At 43.9% G+C, this 23,366-nt stretch overlaps 1 protein-coding gene across 4 annotated transcripts in view; it reads right to left on the bottom strand.

Moving 5' to 3' along the window:
• The window catches only part of LOC113902374 (phospholipid-transporting ATPase IB), a 495,526-nt gene that overhangs the window by 60,764 nt on the left and 411,396 nt on the right, over positions 1-23,366 (bottom strand). For all 4 annotated transcript variants that reach the window (XM_027557555.1, XM_027557554.1, XM_027557558.1 and 1 more), the window contains one exon: positions 5,542-5,630. In XM_027557555.1, coding sequence (XP_027413356.1) covers positions 5,542-5,630 — 89 coding nt within the window. The remainder of the gene's footprint in view (positions 1-5,541; positions 5,631-23,366) is intronic.

Here is a 23,366-nt window from a genome sequence, read left to right on the forward strand (position 1 = left end):
AACAAGTAAGAAAGGAGAAATTAACAGTAACACAATAATAGTGGGAGACTTTAATACCCCACTCACACCTATGGATAGATCAACTAAACAGAAAATTAACAAGGAAACACAAACTTTAAATGATACAATGGACGAGTTAGACCTAATTGATATCTATAGGACATTTCATCCCAAAACAATGAATTTCACATTTTTCTCAAGCGCACATGGAACCTTCTACAGGATAGATCACATCCTGGGCCATAAATCTAACCTTGGTAAATTCAAAAAAATAGAAATCATTCCAAGCATCTTTTCTGACCACAATGCAGTAAGATTAGATCTCAATTACAGGAGAAAAACTATTAAAAATTCCAACATATGGAGGCTGAACAACACACTGCTGAATAACCAACAAATCACAGAAGAAATCAAAAAAGAAATCAAAATTTGCATAGAAACGAATGAAAGTGAAAACACAACAACCCAAAACCTGTGGGACACAGTAAAAGCAGTCCTAAGGGGAAAGTTCATAGCAATACAGGCATACCTCAAGAAACAAGAAAAAAGTCAAATAAATAACCTAACTCTACACCTAAAGCAACTAGCAAAGGAAGAAATGAAGAACCCCAGGGTTAGTAGAAGGAAAGAAATCTTAAAAATTAGGGCAGAAATAAATGCAAAAGAAACAAGAGACCATAGCAAAAATCAACAAAGCCAAAAGCTGGTTCTTTGAAAGGATAAATAAAATTGACAAACCATTAGCCAGACTCATCAAGAAACAAAGGGAGAAAAATCAAATCAATAAAATTAGAAATGAAAATGGAGAGATCACAACAGACAACACAGAAATACAAAGGATCATAAGAGACTACTATGAGCAATTATATGGCAATAAAATGGACAACGTGGAAGAAATGGACAAATTCTTAGAAAAGTACAACTTTCCAAAACTCGACCAGGAAGAAATAGAAAATCTTAACAGACCCATCACAAACACGGAAATTAAAACTGTAATCAAAAATCTTCCAGCAAACAAAAGCCCAGGTCCAGACAGCTTCACAGCTGAATTCTACCAAAAATTTAGAGAAGAGCTAACACTTATCCTACTAAAACTCTTCCAGAAAATTGCAGAGGAAGGTAAACTTCCAAACTCATTCTATGAGGCCACCATCACCCTAATTCCAAAACCTGACAAAGATCCCACAAAAACAGAAAACTACAGGCCAATATCACTGATGAACATAGATGCAAAAATCCTTAATAAAATTCTAGCAATCAGAATCCAACAACACATTAAAAAGATCATACACCATGACCAAGTGGGCTTTATCCCAGGGATGCAAGGATTCTTCAATATCCACAAATCAATCAATGTAATACACCACATTAACAAATTGAAAAATAAAAACCATATGATTATCTCAATAGATGCAGAGAAAGCCTTTGATAAAATTCAACATCCATTTATGATAAAAACTCTCCAGAAAGCAGGAATAGAAGGAACATACCTCAACATAATAAAAGCTATATATGACAAACCCACAGCAAACATTATCCTCAATGGTGAAAAATTGAAAGCATTTCCTCTAAAGTCAGGAACAAGACAAGGGTGCCCACTTTCACCATTACTATTCAACATAGTTTTGGCCACAGCAATCAGAGCAGAAAAAGAAATAAAAGGAATCCAAATTGGAAAAGAAGAAGTAAAACTCTCACTGTTTGCAGATGACATGATTCTCTACATAGAAAACCCTAAAGACTCTACCAGAAAATTACTAGAACTAATCAATGATTATAGTAAAGTTGCAGGATATAAAATCAACACACAGAAATCCCTTGCATTCCTATACACTAATAATGAGAAAACAGAAAGAGAAATTAAGGAAACAGTTCCATTCACCATTGCAACGAAAAGAATAAAATACTTAGGAATATATCTACCTAAAGAAACTAAAGACCTATATATAGAAAACTTTAAAACACTGGTGAAAGAAATCAAAGAGGACACTAATAGATGGAGAAATATACCATGTTCATGGATTGGAAGAATCAATATAGTGAAAATGAGTATACTACCCAAAGCAATTTATAGATTCAATGCAATCCCTATCAAGTTACCAACAGTGTTTTTCACAGAGCTAGAACAAATAATTTCACAATTTGTATGGAAATACAAAAAACCTCGAATAGCCAAAGCTATCTTGAGAAAGAAGAATGGAACTGGAGGAATCAACCTACCTGACCTCAGGCTCTACTACAAAGCCACAGTCATAAAGACAGTATGGTACTGGCATAAAGACAGAAATATAGATCAATAGAACAAAATAGAAAGCCCAGAGATAAATCCACACACATATGGACACCTTATCTTTAACAAAGGAGGCAAGAATATACAATGGATTAAAGACAATCTCTTTAACAAATGGTGCTGGGAAAACTGGTCAACCACTTGTAAAAGAATGAAACTAGAGCACTTTCTAACACCATACACAAAAATAAACTCAAAATGGATTAAAGATCTAAACGTAAGACCAGAAACTATAAAACTCCTAGAGGAGAACATAGGCAAAACACTCTCAGACAGACATCACAGCAGGATCCTCTATGACCCATCTCCCACAATATTGGAAATAAAAGCAAAAATAAACAAATGGGACCTAATTAAACTAAAAGCTTCTGCACAACAAAGGAAATTATAAGCAAGGTGAAAAGACAGCCTTCACAATGGGAGAAAATAATAGCAAATGAAGCAACTGACAAACAACTAATCTCAAAAATATACAAGCAACTCCTACAGCTCAATTCCAGAAAAATAAATGACCCAATCAAAAAATGGGCCAAAGAACTAAATAGACATTTCTCCAAAGAAGACATACAGATGGCTAACAAACACATGAAAAGATGCTCAACATCACTCATTATCAGAGAAATGCAAATCAAAACCACTATGAGGTACCATTTCACGCCAGTCAGAATGGCTGCGATCCAAGTCTACAAGCAATAAATGCTGGAGAGGGTGTGGAGAAAAGGGAACCCTCTTACACTCTTGGTGGGAATGCAAACTAGTACAGCCACTATGGAGAACAGTGTGGAGATTCCTTAAAAAAACTGGAAATAGAACTGCCTTATGATTCAGCAATCCCACTGCTGGGCATACACACTGAGGAAAGCAGAATTGAGAGAGACACATGTATCCCAATGTTCACCGCAGCACTGTTTATAATAGCTAGGACATGGAAGCAACCTAGATGTCCATCAGCAGATGAATGGATAATAAAGCTGTTTTACATATACACAATGGAGTATTACTCAGCCATTAAAAAGAATACATTTGAATCAGTCTAATGAGGTGGATTAAACTGGAGCCTATTATACAGAGTGAAGTAAGCCAGAAAGAAAAACACCAATACAGTATACTAATGCATATATATGGAATTTAGAAAGATGGTAACAATAACCCTGTATACAAGACAGCAAAAGAGACACTGATGTATAGGACAGTCTTTTGGACTCTGTGGGAGAGGGAGAGGGTGGGATGATTTGGGAGAATGGCATTGAAATACGTATAATATCATATATGGAACGAGTCACCAGTCCGGGTTCGATGCACGATACTGGATGCTTGGGGCTGGTGCACTGGGACGACCCAGAGGGATGGTGTGGGGAGGGAGGAGGGAGGAGGGTTCAGGATGGGGAACACATGTATACCTGTGGCAGATTCATTTCGATGTTTGGCAAAACCAATACAATATTTTAAAGTTTAAAAATAAAATAAAATTTAAAAAAAAAGTCACTTTTTATTTTATAAAAAAACAAATTAATTAAAAATTATGAACTAATAAAATTTTTTCATGACATTAATTTGATATTTGAATTAAAAGAGACCAAGATTAATTTATAATCAAGTTACTAGTCTCAAACTATACACTAAAAAGTGATCTGATGTAATCAAGACCACATTCTATTTACCTAAAACTAACTTGATGATCTTGCAAAACTGAAGAAATTTGGCAAGGCAATATATCGTGCCATAATTGGGCTGTGTTATGAGCACAAGTCATAGAACTCAGATTTTCTTTCAGTTCACTTATTAAGATTAAGAAAACATCTTTCTTAGGTATCATAGTTTGATTTCCAAGGATTCCAATTCTATTTATAGAACACAGTTTTAGCAGATAAAATGGACATAATGATAAAGTTTTTGAGAAATCAGTTATTTAATTTCCACTAACAGTTGTAAAACTTAGTGAAGAGAAGGAAAAAAGGAAAACACCCAAAATATGTGTTATAAAATCATCTCTCCCACCTTCTCTCTCTGTGGATCATTGGTTGTCAAGATAATGCCAAGATGAAGATTTTTTTCAAAATACATTCCTACCTCTCAGGTAGGAGCAGTTCTCATTGTGTGTGGGAGGAAGGGAGAGAGAAAAATGAAATCTGATGTCTTCTGGAAGGTTTGGAATCAAGTCTCAATTCTCTACCTTAGAGACGCCAAATAATTATGCTTTGCCCAAAGTAATACCAATCCAGGAGTCTCAATTTTCAGGGAAGTTGGAAACAGAAGAAGTCATCAGGTCTAACCCTGACCTCAAAAATCAACCTGACCTCTTTTGCAGTATTCCTTCTTTTCCTTGCAGATGAAATAAAGTTTATTTTATCTTGGAACCTCGTAGCTTTTTTTCACATTGTAAAATAAGATAGTTAGAAAATAATATATTCTGAAACACAAAAATTGAGCATAAGTTATTTCCTATTGAACCTATGTGATAGTTTTGTCATTGTGATTAATCTTCTCATGACTTGTAAACTGACACTTTAGGAAAATTATATTTGAAGGGTTCTTACTGGGAATAATTTGGAAAAGCAAAGACTATTTGATTCTAAGCATTTGGTGATTTGAAATGACAAACATATACACACAAGTTCCCTTTAAGCATGGAGTTTAAAGCCAGACTATATTTGTGATCACTCAGCATTGATAAAAATCAATGAATTTTGAGGGTCTTGTCTAGTGATCCAGTGGTTAAGGATCTGCCTTGTAATACGGGGATGCTGGTTCAATCCCTGGCCAAGGAACTAAGATCCCACATGCCTGGAGGAGCTGAGTCCTTCCACTGCAACTACTGAGTACATCACAACTGCAGAGTTCATGCAACACAAAGATCCTGCATGATGCGATGAGGATCTCGTGTACCGCAACTAAGACCCGACACAGCTAATTAAAAAAAAAAAATCAATGCATTTTGAGTTATGCTTCTTAACCCTGGTGGAATGGATCTGTAGTTAGAAATTCTCCCTTATAATCCTATACAAGCAACACCTCTCTTGACCTTCACACAGCCTGATTACTTTTCTACTATATTCTCATATCAAAGTGAAGCACAGGTTAAAAGAAAAAAAAAAAAAAAAAAACCAAACCAACATCTTTTATATCTGCAGGTGGCAGGAGACTGGTGACTTCAGAAATCTCATAGCATCTAACACCATATGGTGGGGCTTGCTGAAGACTAATGGAGGACACAGGACAAGACCTGGGGTATCACTTTATCTCTCACTTACGCTCTCCATGCCACATCTTCGATCAGACATGCGGTGGGAACCAGAAATAGTCCCAGCCAGAAGTGTGCAGAGCTCAGAACCATGGTTGCCTGCAAAAACCAGAAGTGACACATGCATTAACACTGCTGAGAGAGAGAAACGTAATTCAATCAGTAGAAAACGCCCCTTAAGCAAAAGAAGGTTATTAAATTCAATGAAAGCTGAAATACACACTCAGGAAGAATGTCAAGAACCAACTGGTGGCAAGAGCCCCTCACCATGATCTCCATCAGCTCTTGTCTCCATCCTGATAGGCTGACAAGTTTTGTCTCCCTCTTTTATAAAGCATTTCAAGCCCCTTCACGGCAACAGAAGTGGGAGTGGGAAAGGAAGCAGGATTAGACCAAGTCTCATAACCGAACCTGAGATGCGATCTCTCGATGCTGCCCACCCAGATTTACACTGCCTCTTTAAGTGTTACATGCTGTGTATATGTCCATATACATTGATGCATATGATGGCTTTTGTATGTTCTGTTTTGGAATCTCCTCACCTTAAAAAAAAAAAAATTCCCGGGCCTCAAACACAGTGCATCACTCCAGGCCTTGATCCACTGAGACTATGGAGACCACCAACCACTGGACCCACCGTGAGATCACATGTCAGGAAAAACGCACGCAGAGGTCTTTCAGAGGGAGTGCACTGCAGTGTTCATAGCTCTTTGGCTATCTCTAGTTCCCATTTCTCATACAGAAAGCATAAACACAGAAGGAAAATTTAACTCCCCCACCCAGCCACAGCACCCCAAGCAAACCACAGGGAGGAGCTGAATTATCCAGGTTCTTTCTGCAGGTCCCACCTTCCTCCTCTAAACCTATCCCAGGTCGATGGAGCAGCAGAAGGCGGGCTTGTTAAAGCTACATTTCTGGGACTGCTACATCCTGGATCATTATCGGCTGGTATATTTATCAAAGAATACAGGTCATTTAAAAATAACATCTTATAGAAATGACAGCTATGTGATGGACTGGACATGTTAGCTAGTGCTGTGATGATAATCATTTTCCAAGACGTAAGTGGATCAAATCAACATGCTGTATGTACCCCTTAAACATACGATGTTAGATGTCAACTATGTCTCAATAAAGCTGGGAACTGCTTTTTGAGAAAAGTAAAAATAACATTTGGTGACAATCATGTATGTGCTGTTTAAAGTGGGTTCTGAAACATCAGTAAGAACTCTCATGGCTGAGGGAAATGAGGAACATAATCTTTGAACCCAGTTGACAAAGGTTATGTGGGGATTTGGAAGTATGGTTTTGTTGCTGGTTTTTAAAACTTGGAGCTGTTAAAACATGTCATGGAAATAACTGATTTTAAGGGTGTGTCTCCAGAAAGATTTTCTAGTGTCTTGATTTTCACATATTGACTAAGTTCGAGGTACTGAAATCTTTGGCAAGGGCGCAGCTATTGGTATTGAAATTGAGATTTAGTTAGATTGTTCTTACTCTCTTCAGTTCAGTTCAGTTCAGTTCAGTTCAGTTGCTCAGTCGTGTCTGACTCTTTGCGACCCCATGAACTGCAGCATGCCAGGCCTCCCTATCCATCACCAACTCCTGGAGTTCACTCAGACTCATGTCCATCGAGTCAGTGATGCCATCCAGCCATCTCGTCCTCTGTCGTCCCCTTCTCCTCCTGCCCCCAATCCCTCCCAGCATCAGAGTCTTTCCCAATGAGTCAACTCGTCACATAAGGTGGCCAAAGTACTGGAGTTTCAGCTTCAGCATCATTCCCTCCAAAGAAATCCCCGGGCTGATCTCTTTCAGAATGGACTGGTTGGATCTCCTTGCAGTCCAAGGGACTCTCAAGAGTCTTCTCCAACACCACAGTTCAAAAGCATCAATTCTTCAGCACTCAGCTTTCTTCACAGACCAACTCTCACATCTATACATGACTACTGGAAAAACCATAGCCTTGACTAGACGGACCTTTGTTGGCAAAGCAATGTCTCTGCTTTTCAATATGCTGTCTAGGTTGGTCATAACTTTTCTTCCAAGCATTAAAAAAAAAAGGTTTATTAAACTGGACTAGGTGACAAACGGCATTACTTACTCCCTTCTCCCCACTCACATACACTACTGAGTGAGGCATCCTTTTGATGTGCTGACAGCCCCACTGGGAAGAAGTCACCCTCAGTTAACACATCTTTAGCCAGGGAGGACTCGGGTTGGGTGCCAAACGCATGGGCTTCCCTGGCTGCTCAGTGGTGAAGAATCCACCCGCCAATGCAAGAGATTCCAGTTTGATCCCTGAGCCAGGAAGAGTCCTGGAGAAGGAAATGGCAACCCACTCCAGTATTCTTGCCTGCAAAATCCTATGGACAGAGGAGCCTGGTGGGTTACAGTCCATGGGGTCACAAAGAGTTGGACAAGACTGAGCACACAGACCAAATGCAGAGGAACCTCTTGCAGTAAATTAGAGGAAAGTGAGGCTTGGGCGTGAAGCTACTTGATAATGAAGCCACAGCTGGTGAGAGCCCAAAGAAGGTAGAGCTGGTCTAAATGTAATATAGCACAGCATCACATCTGGACAGATCAGGGATGCCGTGAAACAAGTGGCCAGGGATTAGAGCACGCAGAAACTTCTGTGGGCTCCTCATCACACACACACAATGTCCATGGTGCTCAGGTCCAGCCACCCATGGACATGGTGACAGATGAGAGAAGGTTCTAGAAATGAGGCTGGAGGAGCCTGAGTTGGGCGAGGTCAGTCTGTGTTTCCTGTTGTGGGGTGGATTCTGGACGCCGTGATAGCCATGGAGGAGGCAACCATGGCAGTTGCTCCCCTGCCTGGAGGAGGAGACCAAGATTGCCTGGTGCATCACCGAGGGCCAGGACTTGCCATAAAGCGTCCTTCCCAGTCCTTTTCTACAGAAAAAAATCAACACTGCAACCTCCCCAGGGACCCAACTCCCTCCCTAGGTGTGAGGTGTGAGGGGCTTCCTTTGGGAGGGACCTGGTGAGGTACCATCTCTCCATGAATGAAGAGGTAGACAACAGGACCCAGGTAATTAATACGATGTGTGTGCTGACACAAATATCCCAAACGGGACGTCCTTCATCTCACAGCAAAGTCCTCAGCAATCACTCCTTTGGGCATTTAGAGTATCTTTAAAACTCCAAGTGTGACCTGAAAGACATGTATATTCTAAATTAGAATGAAAACCACCTGATAAAAAGGTCATATTTTCCTGGATCTTCATTCTCGCCTGAAGATTTGAAAAATGGATCATTCCATATTGGTAAAACCAGAGTGTTCAAATACATATGAACTTGGAGATGCAGTGAATGCTACAGGATATGTCCTGGGGCCTCCAGGGTATGTGTGTCTCCCTCATCCGCTGTCAGAGGTGTTTCATGGAGAGAGAAATTAATTAAGGAGAGTGGACTTAACAGTCAAGAATACATGTCTGGTGTGGAGACTATTTACACATTAGATAACCAGTCCCTGAGGTGGGAGCTTAGAGGGGCAGGAGCAGGTGTTGTTAGGGGGACACAGAGGGGCCGTGGGTCACCAGGCTTCAATCACACGACAGTTTCGCTGATTCAGGTTTCAGGTGGATCCTATCTGGATCAAGGTTTCCATATTTCCAACCCACTGGATCTCTTAGGGGTGCTTCTCGATCTGGATCTCAGAACGGACACAGAAGGGACAAGAAGGATTCCCCCTGGGGACAGGACCACCGTCGTCTTCTCCTCCATGAGTCACCGCGAGCATTTGCTGGGGGTGGAGGGGCAGAGTCCTCGCCCCTGGGCAGCAGCCTCGGGATACCAACTCTTGCTGTCCTGGGTGATTTCTCAGCAGTTGAGCGGGTGGACAGAGCAAGGACTTCAGGTTCACACAGAGCTGGGAGGGAGCTGTGCCTCTAAGCTTTAGATGGTGACACCTGCATGGGGCCACTGCCCTCTGCCTGCCTTAATTTCCCCTAAGTAGCCACGACCAGGACAGTGGAAGCTCTTCCCTTTGAGGGGCTGTGGTACCCAGCTCACTGTCAGCTGTACTCACAGACGATCCATGCCACCAAAGCCCTGAGCAAACCTTAAAAAATAAGCCTGTACTCCTCCCTTCCTTGAAGTCTTCCTAGCTCTCCCAACCCCCAAACATCTGATCTGGAAACAGCTCTGCCTGTAAGATGACTTAGAGCCGCCAGTGAGCTCAGGGCTGGAGCGGGGCACCGTGTCTGAGCCCCCGCCCGCCCTCTGGCTGCGCTCCAGCCCTCTGCTGCCTTCCTGGAGCAGAGCAGCCCGGGACCCTCGATGAGACATTTTCTCCACTGTTTTCTTTACCTCTGACAACTGCAACTGAAACTGAGCAGCAGCCCGCAGCCCCCTAGGGAGCCCTTCTGCAGTTTTTTCCTCTCTCTCTCACTCTTGCTGTTACTTTTTACAGCTCCTCCAACCAAAGTTCAGATTGCTATTTTTTTAAGAGAAAAAAAAAAAAGAGTCTTGGGAAGAAAAGATTTGACTTCATAAACAGTTCATGATAAACTGAGAATAGCAAATGACCCATCCCAAGGACCAGATTGAGAAATGAAAACTATGCTTTCTACTTTTAAAGTAAATTTATTTCTTGAAGCTAGAAACTTCACAGCAACAACTATTCTGCCTTCCCTTCTCCAAGGTTTTGGAGCACTTGGTACGTACCAACCTCAAGGTCCCTCTGTAGAGACTTGGGGAAGGAGGAGGGCCATCCATGCCTCCAGGGCCTCATCTCCACCCATTCACAACGTGTGTTGCGGGCACCTTCTCATCTCCATGGACACACTGCTGTATGTACACAAGAATCCACCAACACACCCTGCACCAGCTCCAAATTCCCCACAAGGGCTTCCCAAATAATAGATGTGTACTAGCAGCTGAAATTAGTAATGGAAGGAAATGGCAACCCACTCCAGTATCCTTGCCTGGAGAATCCCAGGGACGGGGGAGCCTGGTGGGCTGCCATCTATGGGGTCGCACAGAGTCGGACATGACTGAAGCGACTTAGCAGCAGGGAAGCCTGGTGTGCTGCAGTCCGTGGGGGTTGCAAAGAATCAGACGCGACTGAGCATCTGAATCTGAACTGACTGAGTAACCGAAAATCAACCCTCCCACCTCCCCACTCCTCTCCTAGCATTTCCTACTTTCATTAGGTAACACCACCTACCTCAGGCTTGTGTAAGAGATGGGTTTGATTTCTGCTTCTCTTCTTTTATATTAAACCTCTCTTCCTGGGCACTCCCACATATATTGTTTCCAAGCCCTACAAAAACCCCCTGCAAGAGATACATTAATTATTCCCATTTTACAGATGAGGCAACTAAGGCTCAGGGCCAATTCAAGGTCACTTGTAAGGGGCTAAGTCAGGATCTGAACCCAGGTCTCTCTGACTCTAGTGCCAGGGCTTCTCCTGTGGTCTGAGATCCATATTCTCAACAGACAGTGGCTTTAATGGCTCCTCATAATTTTCTAGTATTTTCTTTACCATTTTGCTAGCATTTCAATAACTTTTATTTTAATAAATTGCAAGCCTTTAGATATGTATAATCCAGCTGAAAGTTTTAGCTCAGAAGTCCTACTCTATTGCAACTTTTCTGACCTTGTCTTTTTCCATTCTGCTTACAATGCAACATTTTTCAATGATGGATTTAATAACTGGGCTATTTCAAGGGAATGTCATTGTTCCAGAGGGTGATGCGATGTGCTGACCCAGTAAGAAGGCGTGCATTGTCTCAATTAACAGACAACAGAGTGCCATGTCCATAAAAACTAGACTCCAGTACTGGGACAGCTGTGGATCTGAGTGGGTCTCACGGTCCTTACTATTTCTCAGTAGGACAAGTCTTACTAAGGTTGGTACCTGTGAAGCAAAACCAACGTCTTAGTCTTCAAAGCATCTTGGCTGGCATCAACAGGTTAGGAAACAATCATTTTTATAAAAAGGTCTTTGATGACAAAGGTTCATATAGTCAAAGCTATGATTTTTTTCCAGTAGTCATGTATGGATGTCAGAGTTGGACCATAAAGAAGGCCAAGTGTCAAAGAATTGATGCTTTCAAACTGTGGTGCTGGAGAAAACTCTCGAGAGTCCCTTTGACAGCAAGGAGATCAAACCAGTCAATCCTAAAGGAAATCAACCCTGAATATTCATGGGAAGGACTAAGTGCTGAAGCTGAAGCTCCAATACTTCGGCCACTTCATGCGATGAGCTGACTCACTGGAAAAGACCAGTGATGCTGGGAAAGATTGAAGGCAGGAGAAGAAGGGGGCGACAGAGGATGAGACAGTCGGATGGCATCACTGACTCAATGGACATGAGTTTGAGCAGGCTCTGGGAGATGGTGAAGAACAGGGAAGCCTGGTGTGCTGCAGTCCATGGGGTCACAAAAAGTCAGACATGACTTAGCAACGGAACAACAACAATTTAAAAGTGGAAAAGAGGCTACCAGTGGATAGCTCAATTGTTCTCTAGAGATTCCAGCTTCTAGACACTTAGCCTTAGCTATACCAAAGATCTCAGGACTCTGAGACTCTGCAGAGGGACAAAACCTCCCATGCAGTGGACCATGGACCATCTCAAACAGGCTCTATATTCAAGCCACTCACCTGCAGGCAAAGGCTCACGGTCCTCTAAGCCTAGCTAACAGAGTACCCCCACCCACTGCTCAGACCCTGCCCCTCAGATGCAACCCCAGCGACTGGGGGCCTGGATGTGCAGAATCTCAGCGACAGAGCTAGAGACCCAGAGGTTAGGAGTCCTGCAAATCCATGGGGGAGGAGCTCGTTCAGATGCAAACATCCAGTTCCACCTGCTTCGAGCCTCAGACATACGTCACTTCTGGGTGGATCAGGGACCTCTGGGTGAAAGGCAAAACTTAACACTTATGGAAGAAAAGGCGGGAGAGTCCCTGATTAGCTTTTAGAAAATTTGATATGAAACAGCAAAAACTATGCAGGGAAATGGATGAGCATGCATTAAAATGGAAGACTTGCACTAAAGCACAACATAACAGAATTTAAAGAAAAGCCACAGGCTAAGAGGTTTCCAATGGGCATTCCAATCCCAGTTATACATTTGCTCTGGTTATACGTATACATGCTCACAACCAGATACAGAAATCTGTGCAGAAATGTTCATTACAGCATTTTTGGTGATTGAACTTCACCAGAAGTCAAAACCTTAAATATTTGTCAATAGGAGGAGAAATGCATTCTGGCATATTTATATGGGGGATTCCCTGATGACTCAGTGGGTAAAGAATCTGCCTGCCTATGCAGGAGACAAGGGTTTGATCCCTAGGTCGGGAAGATTCCCTGGAGAAGGAAATGGCAACCCACTCCAGTATTCTTGCCTGGGAAATTTCATGGACAGAGGAGCCTGGTGGGCTACAGTCCTTGGGTTGCAGAGAGTTGGACACGACTGAGCACACACACATATTTATACAACTGAAAACAGGACTAAAATGAGTCAGCTACATATGCATCACTATAGATAATCCTCAAAAACCAGTCTTGGAAAAAACCAAAGCAATCCAGGGTTGAGGGGAAGAGTATATATCATACAATCTATATAAAGTTCCAAAACCCTGCAAAAATCAACATTGCCCATTGTTTATATTTTCTACATACATATTACCTGCGTGAGAATAGTAAACATGAAAGCAATGAGAATACTTCTAGCTCAAGAGGAATGCGACAGGGAGTTCCACGAGGAGGACGCAACAGCATGGCTAACATTTTCTTTTCGAAAAGATACGAAGCAAGTGGCATGTCAATATTCAATATTCAACTAAGCTGGGGTTTTGACTCCACATCCTTTGTCTCTCCATGTGAGATCTGACACCAGGTTGAAAAATTCCACAGAAAGAGGGTCTCTGAAATAGCCAGGGGGACAAAGGTGAGCCTTGACTGGTCAGAGGGCAACAGAGAGGGTAGGCAGGGAGAAGAAGGTGCCTGTAAGGAAGGGCAGGTGGAACCACAGGTCCTGAGGCTGAATGAGGTGGACTTTCAGAAAGTTCCGGTTTTGCAGAGAACTTGGAGCTCCCAGTAATGACCACCACTTGGAGATGGATGAGGAAGGTCATGATGACAAGGAAAGAGCCTACTGTGTGCTCAGTCCTTACCCAGTCAGCTTCCCCCATCGTCCCTGCATCCAGGTAAGACGGGCGCTATGGCAACTCCCAGCTTACAGATGAGGTCCTCTGTATTCTATTACAAGTTAATCACTACCGTTGCCTATAAGCCATTCAAAAGGCCTAGCTCTGGGAACTCTGCCTCTTGGGTAATGAGCATTAAGTTAAAATACCTTTGTTTAGGTCACAGGAAATATCCTGACCAGACCCACCTGTGGACGACTGTGGGCAAGAAGAAATTAATACATCCCCTCTGGAGTCTAGCCGGAACCAGGAAATGTTTGACATTACTCCTTCCCCTTTTAGTATAAAACAGGCCTGAATTCTAACTCTGGGAAGATAGTTTTCCAGTCCACCATCTTCTTGGTCTGCTGGCTTTCGAAATAAAGTCGTTGTTCCTTGTCCCAACGACTCCTCTCTGGATTTACTGGCCTGTTGTGAGGTGAGCAGTGTGCACTTGGCCTTGGTTACAAACCCAGCCGTCTAACCCCAGGGCTATGCCTTCTCACAGGAGAGGTGGGCTAGCTCTATTTATTCAGAGGCTCGTTTGTACCCAGGGATGGGTGAATCTGTGGAAATATACGAGATCACAAGGAAAGGGAATACTGGGTGGGGAAAGGCTTGAGATTACCATCTGAGTGATTCCTACACTAGCAGGTGGGGCGCTGGAGGAGGAACCAGGACTCAGTGAAGCCTCAGGGGAGGGCGTCCAGGATGGAGCTAGGTTCTGAGGTGAGGAGATTTTAGGGACAATGAGGGGGAAGATGATGGGGGTCAGGGTACAGCGACAGCATGAGGAAATGCGGGGAAGGATGGAGAGCCGGATGGAGCTTGTCCAGCAAGATGAGATGGCAGCAGGGGGATGGGATAGAAGAGAAAAGAACTTGGGAGGTAAAATGAAAGGGAAGTGAAAGTGAAAGTCGCTCAGTCGTGCCCGACTCTTTTCGACCCCATAGACTACAGTCCATGGAATTCTCCAGGCCAGAATAAGGGTTTCTCTCATAGCTCAGTCGGTAAAGAATCTGCCTGCAATGCAGGAGACCTGGGTTCAGTTCCTGGGTCGGGAAGATGCCCTGGAGAAGAAAATGGCCATCCACTCCAGTATTCTTGCCTGGAAAATCCCATGGACAGAGGAGCCTGGCGGGCTACAGTCCATGGGGTCGCAAGAGTCGGACACGACTTAGCGACTAAACCACCACCAGCCGGTGCCCTTCTCCAGAGGATCTTCTCAACCCAGGGATCAAACCCAGGTCTCCCACATTGCAGGCGGATTCTTTACCAGCAGTGCCACCAGGAAAGCCCAAGAATACTGGAGTGGGTAGCATATCCCTTCTCCAGGGGATCTTCCTGACCCAGGAATCGAACCGGGGTCTCCTGCATCATAGTCGGATTCTTTACCAACTGAGCTACCAGGGAAGCCCTGAGGTAAAATAATCAAGAGGCCAGGGTGGGAGAATGGTCCCAGCAGAGTGCAGAGAGGGGATGGGGTGGAAGGTGTGACTTGGAAAGTTCAAGGGCCAGTGTCAACTCAGAGGTGCTAAGGGCAACTTTCCAAGACCCCAGACACACACGTCACTTCGCAATTGTCAAGAAACAACCCTCCAGCTCCTCCAATGAATAACAACACTGAACGAAAGCCTATCTCCTCCCAAGTCTTTCCTCGGGCTCCCAGGCTCCAGATGACTTGGGAAAAGGAGCAGGAGATCCATCACACATCCTGTTTCACCTCTGTCCCGTTACAACTATAATTCAGATGAAACACGCACACACGTCTATGCGCGAAAGTTAGCATCACATCCCGGAATATGAAATACTACACATGTGCCACGGGGCTAATTTACAGTTACTGCGGGATCCACGACTGTGTAATTTCCTGGCTTTGGTCTGTATGGTTTTTCAGACTCAACGTTTTATTAACTTTTTCTTTAACCCAGCTATCTGTTTTTGGCTAGTATTCCCCATCGTACACGCGTGCATATTTCTAAGCTGAATATCATATTGTAAAGGTCTGTCTATTTCCTCTCATCTCTCTCAGTCCATCTGTATTTTTATGTTTAACCTCCTGGGTCTTCACCTTTTTTTGGCTCTGTAAATTTAATTAATGTCGTTTTGACTTTCTTTACCAGGTCACTGCTGAAAATTTACATAAAACAGATGCAATTTTTTCCATCGCACTCTAATAGAAACATATCAGCCATGTTTCCCTTTCCCATATATTTCATTTTATCTCAATATAGTTTCCCGAGTTTAAAAATTCATAGATGCAATAGCACATGAATGCTTTTGACTGATTCTTCTATAGATAGCCTACTACATTTCAGCATCTTCTCACGTTAGAACTGGGCTGTCATGTACATAACATGATAGCGTTTGCTCTTCATAAAATCATCTAGACTTTCTTTTCTTCTTTAAGAGTTCAATACAAATATTATATATATATATATATATATACACACACATATATATATTCTTTTCCATTATGCTTTATCACAGGACATTGAATAGAATTCCCTGTGCTGCACAGTAGGACCTTGCTGTTGAACCATCCTATAGACAGTGGTTTGCACCTGCTAATCCGACACTCTCCGTCGGTTCCTCCCCTACCTCCTTGGCAACCACAGGTTTGTTCTCTACGTCTGTGGGTCTGACAGGTTTGTTCTCTACGTCTGTGGGTCTGTTTCTGCTTTGTAGATAACTTCACTTGTATTGTATTTGAGATGCCGAATACAAGTGACATCATACCACATCAAGTGGTATTTTAGACCTTCTTTTCTTTTGTCTTTGTCCCCTTAATATTGTTGAAGGCACTGTGGGATTTCTTTTCTTTCATAGAGATTTCTTATATTAATTTTGGAGAAATGAAGATGCTTTCAGAGGAGAAACAAAATTCAATAATTATCCCTCTTTCTCATTTTTAAAAAACAAAACAAAACAAAAATCAAGTTACTTTGAGGCACTGTTTAAAAAAAAATTCCTAGCTGATTGTGTGAATGAATTCTACTAATGCATTTGAGATTTTGAATAATACAATGTTTATTCCAAAGATCCATTTTGCTTTTTCTCAAACTTTTACTTGTTTATTCATTATGGAAATTCATGCCAATGATATACAATTTTATGTCTCCTTTATCTTTCTTTTCTTTAAAAACATTTATTAGCAACCTATCACTATTCTTTTGTTCTCCATATCAACTACCTGCTTTCTCCCTAGCACAAATGTTTATATGTTTACCTCCAGAAAACACAACACATATACTACAGTCTCAGAAAAAAACAAAAAACAAAAAATTCGTTATCAACTCTAAGGCAGTAATAGTTGAACATACATCTTTGCCTGTAATTCTTTCTATTGAAATCCACTCAGTTGTGTCCGACCGTTTGTGAACCTGTGGACTATACAGTCCATGGAATTCTCCCGGTCACAATACTGGAGTGGGTAGCCTTTCGCTTCTCCAGGGAATCCTCCCAACCCAGGAATCGAACCCATGTCTCCTGCATTGTGGGCAGATTCTTTATCAGCTGAGCCACAAGGGAAGCCAAAGAATACTGGAGTGGGTAGCCTAACCCTTCTCAAGCAGATCTTCCCGACCCAGGAATCAAACTGGAGTCTCCTGCATTGCAGGCGTATTCTTTACCAACTGAGCTATCAGGGAAGTCCTCTGAAATCCTTAACAGGCTATAAATAAGTTGGCAACAGACCTAATGGAAGAGAAAAATCTAAAAAGAAAAAAAAAGTATTCTGAGTTCTATTCCACTTAGAGTCCCTATTTAAATACTTTTATTTCTAAATTTTTCTTCAATGAGTTTTTCTGGCTGAGGTGATTCTAATCATGCCATTCCTTTCTTTATGGCTCTTTAAATGATTTTATTTTTTAAACCAACAACAGTTACTGACATGCACTGACCAACGCAATTGAATTGTATGAGAAATCCGACTGAAGTCCATTACCCGCACAGAGGGTGCCTCAGAAGCGCTTAACGTAGTTGTCTTCCGGCTAGCTTTCCACAGAGCTGCGCTAAGAAACAGCCGAGGCTCACTGATGGTCATCGCACAGATATTGAAACTGTCACCTAGAGCACTGTACACTCTGGACTTCTAACTCACAGCATCTCGGAAAGCAGGCCAAGGATGAGACAATAGTACAAGTACTGCTGGTGGAGCGGCGGGACAGAGGAATTTTAGGATGGCCAGAAATGGGCAGGAAGAAACAACTCTGTATTATCCCAGGGTGAATCGAGCCCAGCCTTAAAGGAGCCTCCTGGAAGCCGGGCCAAGGATGGGCCACCAAGCTTCCAGGGCTCTGCCCACCATCTCCCAGTGATTCACGTGGAGTCAATCAGAGGATAGCACTCTGATGCTTCGGAGTCAGGACCCCACTGATTAATTCACAGTTTAGAATGTGAACGAGTATCTGTAGGATTAGGGTTTCTTCATTTCTCTGTTCAGCTGGACTTGTAGATGATGATGAACGATTTTTCCCTCAATCCAAGGACACTGGGAGAATTTTTGTTTTGCACCCTGATCTGCAGGCCCATTGAGGCTTATTTCCTAGAACCTCTCACCGCAGGTTCCACGGGGCCTGTCCAGTCCCCACAATGAATTACTTCCACAGATGCTCGGGCCCACGGCCTCCCCAAGTCCTCCCCTGTAATCCCCAACATCTGTTCTGTGTCCAGCGCTGACCAGCGTGGGAACTGGCAAGTCCCGGCCGTCAGCATCGCACAGAGGAGCCGCCAGGCCTGCACGGCCTCCACTCCGAGATTCCAGCTGAACACGCCGGACGTGGCGAGGCTCTCAGTTAAACCACTTGTGGCCCAGAGGAAACACCTGTTTAGAACTCGTCCAAAATAAATGCATGGTGAGCATTCCGGGTGCACAGCAGCAGTGGAGATTACAGAGCTTGGGGTTCTGGGGTGTGTCAGATATCCCAACTTCTGGGTTGATGTGAACATGTGCTTTTACCACCGTTTAACTGAAGATGCTTCATCTGAGGTTGCGTGCGTGCATGCTTGGTCTCTCAGCCGTGTCCTACCCTTTGCAACCTCATAGACTGTAGCCCACCAGGCTCCTCTGTCCATGGGAGTCTCCAGGCAAGAATATTGGAGTGGGTTGCCATTTCTTCCTCCAGGGGATCTTCCCGAGTCTCCTGCGTCTCTTGCGTTGGCAGGTGGATTCTTTACCTGATGAACCATTTGGGAAACCCACCCATCTGAGGTTGGTTTGGGTCTTATTCCTTTCTGGGTGACACATAAAACTTCATTAAATTCATAGCTTCAACCTCAACCCAATGTCTCATATTGTCCTATTTTGCACTCAAGCTAATACCTACCATAAAAAAATAGAATGTGTTGTTTTTTAACAGGATGCCTGATTTATTTAGAGAGAATATGACCCAAAGTAAACATGAGTCTCTGTGTTGGTATTTTGCTTTTAACAGAGAAGCAGGGCTCCACCTCATCTAGTCAACGGTCCAGCTGGTGAGGGTGACCCAACTCTACTTCAAGTCTCACCATCAGTGGAGATGGTGTATTTTATTGATTTGTGGTATTGCTTTGTTCCAAATGCATCCAAAGGGAAGTGAGTAAACATGAAACAAAAAATAAATCAACACAATTGAACATGAAATATGTGATACCTCTGTCAGGTGGGCAGCCTGCCTAATTCCCCACAAGTTAATATGGTGAGTTGATGAAGTGACAGTCTCCTTGAGCTCAAGTGCACACATCTGTAAAATGGAGCTATCCTTGGAGGGTGAATCTGGGCATCAAGTACCATAAAGAAAGCTGACCACCAAAGAATTGATGCTTTCAAACCGTGGTGCTGGAGGAGACTCTTGAGAGTCCCTTTGACAGCAAGGAGAGAGATCAAACCAATCGATACTAAAGGAAATCAACCCTGAATATTCATGGGAAGGACTGATGCTGAAGCTGAAGCTCCAATACTTTGGCCACCTGACTGCAAATAGCTGACTCATTGGAAAAGACCCCGATTCTGGGAAAGATTGAGGGCAGGAAGAGAAGAGGACGACAGAAGATGAGATGGTTGGATGGCATCACCGACTCAATGGACATGAGTTTGAGCAAGCTCTAGGAGATAGTGAAGGGCAAGGAAGCCTGGCATGCTGCAGTTCATGGGTCACAAAGAGTCAGACACGACTTAACGATAGAACAACAACAACCCATATATAAACTGCCTAATAGGGTACTCAGCACTGGGCTTTTTAGCATGTTGCAAAACTTGGCAAAATCTAACTTGCTACAAAGGCACCTGAGGCCACTTGTGGTCTTTCATTCAAGACCCAGCTCTTGGCCTTGCATGCCCAGCCGTGCATTCTGGCCACATGGACTGTCTACATTTCTCCAAATCCTCAAGGTTCTTTTTTTTTTTTTTTTTAGAGGGGGGCTCTGCACACCTTGTTTTATGCTTGGCTGACAGTGCCCACCTCTGCCATGGTTCTAACAGTGAGAATTCCTCTTCCTCCTTCAGGATTCAGTTCAAGGTTCACCCCCTCGGTGTCTCCAGGCAGAATGATCCACTTCCTCCCTTGTGTTCAACTATACCGGTGACAGTTCTATTGCTCCCACTTCTCGCAAGACTACTGTGTGTGGCCACATGGTCACTTGCTGTCCCCTGGGTTAACACACACAGATGGTCCTACAACAATAGCGTTCACCTCTGTTTCATAGATGGGGCAAGTCTGGTCCAGAGAGGTCATGTGTCCTCCCTCTGGAACCAGAGGTGAGAACCACCCCCTGGTCCAGGTGGGCAGACCTCAGGGTGTATCTGCTTTCCAAGGTGCCTTGTGATTCTGCTCTGTGATTAGGGATGCTCACGTGTTGCTTGATCTTCTTCCTAAGACGGAAAGCCTCCTGAGGGTGGAGGTGGGTCCTCAGTGGCTGATGTCATAGGTGGCCCCTTGTTAACAGGTTCGTTGGCACAGGCTAGTCATACACACTATAGAATCTACACTGATGTCTTGGTTGGGGTACAAATACCTGGTAAGAAAGCTAAAGCCGGGCCCACGAGTACCACCAGTTCCTAAATCTTCAGCAGCTGATACTCAGTATTTTCATCCAGACTTTTAAGGATTCTTCAGTTGGCATCAGGCAAACCTCTTCCCTGGCCTGGCTTTCCAGCAGTCAGATCGGGCTAGGTTCCTCAACACCTGGGTCCATTTTGAGCCGATGACTGAGTGATCCTCTGTGAGGAGCGGGCAATGTGCTCACTCCCAGGTCGGCATGCCCTAGCCCTGGGAGACACGGTGCTGGCCTGTAGGACTGTGATCCTGATGATAATTCCTCAGTGAAGGAACACAGCAAACCCTAAGATGTTGACAGTTTCCACCACCCCGATCCACCTTTGGCAGATGACGCAGCAAAGCATAAAGATATGGTGACTTGTCTAAGGTCACACAGACAAGAAGCAGTCCAGCTGGGAGACCCTGTGCTCTGAACCCTGTGTGCTGCTTCTCAGGCAAACCCAGGTTTTACTAAAGCCTCTAGTGACCAGCAGGGAAAAGCAGGCAAGGAATCCGAGATCATGACCGCCAAACCAGGCAGAAAAGCTGGGCCGGCCCTGTCTTGTAATCTGGCCTCAGCGGAAGGAAAGCTGAGTAAACAGAAGTTGGAGGAAAAGTTCACACATGGCTCACAATAACGCACTGGGAATGGGAAACCTCGCCGGGAAGATGAAAAGTGAAATTTGGGAGCATTCAATATGGTTCCTTTCAGCTCTAAAGCCCACGATTGACTTCCCCAGCAGGCCTGGAGCAATCCAAACGCCCAGGACAAATCCTATAAGCGTGCCTAATGGAATAACCACACTCTGTTCGCTTGGGGTTTTGAAGCATCAAAACAGTTCCTTTCTGCGCTTACTTTGGCTTCCCTGCAGTTTTAATTAAGCCTCCCGCAGCTCACGAGCATATGAAAATTAGGCAGAAAGAAAACCCGGGGCCTCTGATGCCAGGGACCACAAGCTGCAGACCTTCCGGGTTGCTCTTTGCTTGAGCGGCCTCAACGAATGCTCAGAGTCCACCCGAAGGGAGAATTGTCCATCTTATTTTCTTCTGTGGGGAGGGGGCCGTGATGACTCCAGTGATGAAAAGGTTTCTTGTGGGAAGCTGCAACAAAACAGGCACCAGGGAATCTCCAGGCTGGGCTGTCATTCCTCCTTTGACCCATCCCGGGAGACGAGATGGCTGTGGGCCTCTTCCCTCTCTGCTTCTCTCTGAAGGCCACAGCATCCACCCACCAGCTGTGATGATACCATACTCTGGTCCTACCCCTTGTCTGCTGTCACGGAAGCTAGACATGTCAGGTCTGCACCCTGTGGGTAAATTTATTATAAAACAAGGAGCTCACCTACAAGTATATCCAATGCATCTAGCAAGGGAGACCAACAAGACACAATTTCCTCCAGAATCTCACATTCTAGTGCAGGACAGGAAAAGAGTCAGTGTTTCTGGACGGCATAGAATGAAAGCCAAAATGAAGACTGATTTTGACTTTTTCTCCCCCAACATTTCTGGAAGAAGGTAGTTGCTCCACCATGATCCAGAGCACCCAGGTTTTTCTAGTCCTTCGGCACTAACACCTAACACTAACACCCTCAGCATTGGTTTTCTTCTTTCCTCTCTCCTGTGGCCTCATGGCCCCAAGACGGCGGATGTAGCACTTGACCTTCCGTCTGTCTTCCAGGAGGGAAGACAAGGCAGCCTATCCAGCTCCCCTCGTGCTGGAAGGCCCTGGCTGACATCCCCACTGACTACTAGCTAATTTTGGCCACTTCCAGCTCCCAGGGAGTTGGCCCCCTAAATATGTGTCTCCTTAGCATCCTTAGTGGTAAGTGGTAGGAACCAAAGAGGCTGCTAATGGCACTTGAGTTGGCTATGGAGATGTAACTTCGGGAAGAGGCAGTTAGCTTGAGGGAACAGAGCAATCACGTGGCTCCTGAGAAAGAAGGTGAAAACACATGATACAGAGGAGCTGGGAGAAAGAGAAACATGAAGGTGGTGACAGCTCAGTCATCAGTGTGGCACACAGGACCATCCTTGGACAGAGAACAAGCAAGGGAGGGCAGGGGAGAAGGGTGACAGTGGCGATGTCCTCTGGGCAACTTGGAGGAGCACCTGTCTGTACTTAGGGTGACCCACAGGGCTGGACTCCAGCATAGAAACCTAGGACCATGTTCCATTACTGAAACACCACTTCTGACGCCAATTTCCTTTTAACTATTTATTGGGTTGGCCAAAAAGTTTGTTTGGGTTTTTCCATAATGTTGTATGGAAAAGCCCGAAAACTTTTGGGCCAATCCAGTTGAATACTCATTTTGTTTTTTCTTAAATGGTCAGGTTTCAAATTCATGGGGAGTTCTTGCTCTTTATTCCTTTTAAACATTTAAGGGACTGGCTGAACTAATTTTAGGGTGGAAATATCAATGTAGGCTTAAAGGAAAGAAAGAAGACTGAGAAATATTGTCAACAATTTCTACTTGAACACAGAAATGTAAGTGGAATAAATATTTTTCCTACCTCCCTCAATTACATAATTTTGAATCAGCTGAAAGGATTCCAAGGCTTCCCTGGTGGTCCAGTGGCTGAAAATACACCTTGCAATTCAGAAGACACTGGTTCGATCCCTGGTCTGGGACGATCCCACTCGCCTCGGGGCAACTGAG

The sequence above is a fragment of the Bos indicus x Bos taurus genome, chromosome 12 (assembly GCF_003369695.1).
Source record: "Bos indicus x Bos taurus breed Angus x Brahman F1 hybrid chromosome 12, Bos_hybrid_MaternalHap_v2.0, whole genome shotgun sequence".
NCBI lineage: Eukaryota > Metazoa > Chordata > Mammalia > Artiodactyla > Bovidae > Bos > Bos indicus x Bos taurus.